This window comes from Bison bison, unplaced genomic scaffold (assembly GCF_000754665.1).
Source record: "Bison bison bison isolate TAMUID 2011002044 unplaced genomic scaffold, Bison_UMD1.0 scf7180017864508, whole genome shotgun sequence".
Taxonomy (NCBI): Eukaryota; Metazoa; Chordata; class Mammalia; order Artiodactyla; family Bovidae; genus Bison; species Bison bison.
This window is the reverse complement of record NW_011495064.1, coordinates 5,038,557-5,043,521: the sequence shown is the minus strand read 5'-3', so window position 1 is coordinate 5,043,521 and position 4,965 is coordinate 5,038,557. Positions and strand designations below refer to the sequence as shown.

General features: G+C 44.8%; 1 protein-coding gene across 2 annotated transcripts; it reads right to left on the bottom strand.

The window, feature by feature from the left end:
• Positions 1-432: 432 nt before the first annotated feature.
• LIPT1 (lipoyltransferase 1) lies at positions 433-3,342 on the bottom strand. 2 transcript variants are annotated; one of them, XM_010829625.1, is made up of 2 exons: positions 3,227-3,342; positions 433-1,621 (listed from the first exon to the last, which is right to left on the bottom strand). In XM_010829625.1, the coding sequence occupies exon 2, from the start codon at positions 1,618-1,620 to the stop codon at positions 499-501; it is 1,122 nt and encodes a 373-aa protein (XP_010827927.1). In that variant the 5' UTR covers position 1,621; positions 3,227-3,342; the 3' UTR covers positions 433-498. The 2 variants fall into 2 exon arrangements, with proteins under 2 accessions (XP_010827927.1, XP_010827928.1); XM_010829626.1 differs by lacking the exon at positions 3,227-3,342 and adding an exon at positions 3,089-3,195.
• Between the last annotated feature and the right edge of the window lie 1,623 nt (positions 3,343-4,965).

The following is a 4,965-nucleotide window of genomic DNA, read 5'->3' as shown; positions in this document are numbered from 1 at the left end:
GAGTGTTCAATATGGTATCCAACCCCAAGATGGTAACAAAAGAAAAGAGCTGAAATACAAATGCAGTCAAGTATAGGGTTGGCCAAAAAGTTTGTTTCGGTTTTTGCATTAACATCTTGAAAATCCTGAATGAACCCTTTAGCCAGCCCAGTATTAAAACCAATGAAGACAGACAGGGATTTCCCTGTGTCCAGTGGTTAAGAGTTCACCTGTCAATGCAGGGGACACAGGTTTGATCCTTGGTCCAGGAAGATTTTACATGCCCCAGGGTAACTAGGCCTGTGTGCTGTAACTACTGAGCCTGTGCTTTACAGCCTTCGAGTCACAACTACTGATGCCTTCGAGGCTAGAGCCTGAGCTCTGCAACAATGAGAAGCCCACGCATTGCAACTAGAGAAAGCCCATTCACAGCCAAGAATAAAGTTTTTTTTAAAAAATGCACTGTAAACATTTTAATTTTCTCATCAAAACTGTCAACGTTAAGAAATTTACTTGGAATCACATTATTCCCTTAATTTTTTCACACAGAATATTCCATTTACTGTGTAGCTCATCATCCCCTGGATGTGTTCTATGTAATATACTTGTTAGCACTGTCGTTTCAATTGGGGAAAATTTACTACCAATAAGACTTGAATTTAACTGGTCACATATTTCCAGCGGCAACCAATGATCAGGTGCTTCAATATTACAGACTTCAATTCTCCCATTCTTGACATCTATAAATACTTTAATTTCCACGTGTGACTGTTCATGTAACACAGTGAAGGAAGTATCTACACTGAACTTCGGAGTTTTGCCATATATCCATTCCCAGGTCTGTAGTTCTATGGCTTTGCTGTTTATTCCAGGAAACACTGTCTCATCTGTTGGATTTATTAGGTGAATGTGATTATCGATTTGATGAGAAGTAGCATACTCTGTGGCAACAGCATTTATCACTACTTCACAGGTCAGAGTGGGATCTTTTTCCATAAGGTTTTTCACTAAGGCAGGTGTGCTGGCAGTGGCATTGCTCCTGATCCCTTGGTAAGGGCTCTTCAGCAAAGATGATAAGAAGGTCCTGTCAGTACCGCATAGCAAAGTGCAGTGGTGATAAGCTGCATTGCGGCCAATCTTGGAAGCTGTTCCTGAGATTTTAAACTGTCCGTCAAGTAAAAGGTCAAATCTTTCAGTAGCCTGCACGTCCAGGTGTGGGTGGACAGCCTTCAAGGCTCTCACAACTAATTTTAGATTCTCCATCCTATCATACTTTTTCTTGGTTGTAAAAAAAGTCAAGTTGATGTTACCCATATCATGGTAGACTGTCCCTCCTCCACTTCTCCTCCGAGCCAGTTTCACACCTTCTTCTCTCATCAGATTCAGGTTACATTCCTGCCAAGGGTTCTGATGCCGACCAATTACCACAGTGGGAGAATTCCTCCACAAGAAAAGGACTGGCTTGCCTTCTAAATTCATATGGTCGTGGATCCAGTCTTCTACAGCCAGATTGTGATAAACGTCAGTGGAAATCGACTGTAAAATGAGTCCACTTTTAACTGTGTTTTTAAAGCCAGCTGCTGGGACCTTGAGATTACAAAGTAACTGGAAGCAATTCTTCATGGAAAATGGGATTAGCATGCTGTCAAAAATGGAAGATAAATTAATGATCGAGAAAAAGAAAATTAAATTCTATTTTGTAGCTATCACTTCTTGGTTATTTGATCCAAACTTATCTAAGTATCCAGTCTGGTTGCTTTTCTTGCCTTTTGGCTTTACCATTAGTCTTTAATAAAACTTCAACAGAGTACTCAAAGGAAATAAATCATACAAACCTCAAATTGTTTTAGCTGAAGTGGAATAAGGGCAGAGATTATTCAAATAATAAAGCTGAAAATAATTATTAATATACCTCAAAGCCAAAAAATTATTTTGAATTCACAGGTAATACACATTCATTGAGAAAAATGAGAAAATACAGACAGGCAAGGAAAAAAAAATCCATAACACCACCACTGGGAAGTAATTACAACTAACATGTTGGTGTGTACCCATTTTTTCTGTGCATGTGTAAATCCACATACACTTCCCCACCAGAAATGTAACCAAACTTTATGTAATTCAATGTTAAACCAATTTTTACATCAGTCTTAACGTGTAATATTTCATTGTCAGATAACACCACCTTTTCCTCAACCAATCTCTTAGTTTGTAAGTTTAGGTTGTTTCTAGTCCTTCTATGTTATCAACAATGAACATCAGTGTATAAAGATTTATGTCCTTATAATACTTGAAATGTAATTTCTATTTGACTCTGAGATACATGATTTACTGTCAGCCTGTTTTATTTTGATCAATATTAAATTAGGATGGATCCTCCTGAGGTCAGGGGAGAGGTCAGGGTAGCAAGGTTATATAGAAAGGTTAGGAACAATTTTATTATGTTTCAACACTTCACACATTATTTGTTAGCAGTGCTGATGAAAAGAGTGAAAATACTGGCCATAATAATGAAGTATTCTGACTAGCTATGATTGTAAAGAAACCATTTAATTCCATTTCTTAGAATGGTCATAATTTTCTTCTAGGTTAAAGGCCTGGGATGGACTGGGGTAGTAAAATCCATAACTAGGCCAAATTATTTTGTAGTTATGTCCTGGAGGAATAATTTCTATGGTAGAGTCTTCATATTTTCATCACTCTTGCTATACCTTGATACTACAGAAAGCGAAACCAGTTTACACTCTATCTAGAAAGATTAGGAGAGGTTTAACAGAGAAAGGGGTAACTAAACTGAGTCTCCACATCTGATGCTTTTTACCACGTTGATGGGAGTAGCATATTCCAGGCAAACAGAGAGTCCTCCAACGGTAAGAGGGCCTTGGGGACTCTCTCCCCATGGAGTTCCACTACCAGTCTTCCAGCTCCACTGAAATCTGTGGCTGTGCTGACACGATCCCATCTCTTAGCACTTAACTTATCCAGAGTCTCAGGACGGCCGTGTGCCTGTCTGATTTCGGCTTTTTGGCTCTCGAAGGGCGCGCCAAGGGCTGGAATCCAACATGCCTAACTTGGGACCCTCCCGTGTTGAGGATAAACCGGTCCTAACCGTGGAGCCAGGTCCTCCCAAACTCTAAGCGGACAGCACGGGGCCTGCAGCGCCCCGGGATCGGGGGTGCCCGACCGCTGCCAGTGCCCGGGGCCCACGCTGCCAGTCTGCACCCGCCACGCCTCCGGCTTCACACACCTTCTGCTTCCGGTCGCGCTCACGCCGCTCGCAGGCCCGTGTGCGAGTTACGCTTGCTACCCGAAGCCCAGCCGGCTGCGCAAGCGGCCGCTCTGCCAGCCGCCCAGGCCATCGTGGGGCGGAGCACCGGAAGCGCCGGAAGGGGCGTGGCTGAGGGTTTCCGGTTGCGGGGGCAGAGTCTTGCGGTGCCCCCTCCTTGACGCCAAGCCCTATCGGAAACAGGGACGCCACTCCCTTTCAAATAATAGCAGTAATTATAGTAGTATCGAAAGTCTTAGAGCCCCAGGCCAGATGGAGGTTCCCCGCGACACAGCCCAGAGCCGGCCCGGGGGGTGGAGGAGGTGTCAGCAGGGCGCAGGTAGGCGCGGAGCCGAATCAGGCTGGAGGGGGCCCGCCAGGTACCCAGAGTAGTCCCCAGAGTAGTCGGGTCGCATGCTCTTCACTGAACATTTATCCATTGTGCTGAGCTTTGCGCGTCTCATAGTCCAAAGGGCAGGCAAGCAACTCCAGTTGGAAAGGGACGAAACTAAAATCCGTTTTAAAAGACAAATGGCATTTAAAGGAATAAACGCTGGTATTCCCAATACAGAGATGGTAACAGGTAGGAAGGAGAGAGCCGGAAAACAAACACACCGAGGGCCATGAACGTCCCCACTCAGGGTGTCCCTCAGTGCAGTTGGCAAGAACATCCTTGTGGGGCTTAGCCACATGGGAAATTCCCCCAGCAGGCAAAGTTCTAGGTAACTATCAGATCAGATAAGTCGTTAAACTGCCTCAAACGCCAGTGGCTTAACGCAACGATTTATTATTTCTATCATGCGAAGAGTTGACTCATTGGAAAAGACTCTGATGCTGGGAGGGATTGGGGGCAGGAGAAGGGGACGACAGAGGATGAGATGGCTGGATGGCATCACCGACTCGATGGACATGAGTTTGAGTAAACTCCGGGAGTTGGTGGTGGGCAGGGAGGCCTGGCGTGCTGCGATTCATGGGGTCGCAAAGAGTCGGATACGACTGAGCATCTGAACTGAACATTTATATGGGCAAGGCTTGCTTGGGTGGCTTCAATGAGCATTCAGCACAGGTTGGCTGAGCCGAGGGCTCCACACCCTTATTCACACGTCTTAGTCACATCCCTGGCAGCTGGTGCTCACTGGCTGCTGGTGCACTTCCATTCAGGCATAGCCTTCGGTGTAGCATGTCGGCTACATTCTCTCTTGGCCAAAGCACCAGCAGAGACAACCCAGAGTTAAGAGGTGGAGTAATGGACCCCTCCTCTTGATGAGAGGAGCCCAAAGAATTTGTCGTCCTTTTTCAGTCTTGGACAGAAATCAGTCTCTCCTTCGAATAGAAACCATCGAGACTTGAATTTTGAAATGAGAATCATCCAGAGTTCACAGTTAGGTGGTGCGGATACCCCGACCAGGGCTCCATTTAAAGCTACAATAAAGACACAATGGCTGCTCATTTATGTTGCCCTTTTGATTTAAGAAAGGCAATGCCAAAGAATGCTCAAACTACTGCACAATTGCACTCATCTCACACGCTAGTAAAGTAATGCTCAAAATTCTCCAAGCCAGGCTTCAGCAATATGTGAACCGTGAACTTCCTGATGTTCAAGCTGGTTTTAGAAAAGGCAGAGGAACCAGAGATCAAATTGCCAACATCCACTGGATCATGGAAAAAGCAAGAGAGTTCCAGAAAGGCATCTATTTCTGCTTTATTAACTATGCCAAAGC

What these genes read in the sequence shown, in the direction of transcription:
- LIPT1 (XM_010829625.1), bottom strand. Translation starts at nt 1,620, where the DNA reads ATGCTAATCCCATTTTCCATGAAGAATTGCTTCCAGTTACTTTGTAAT.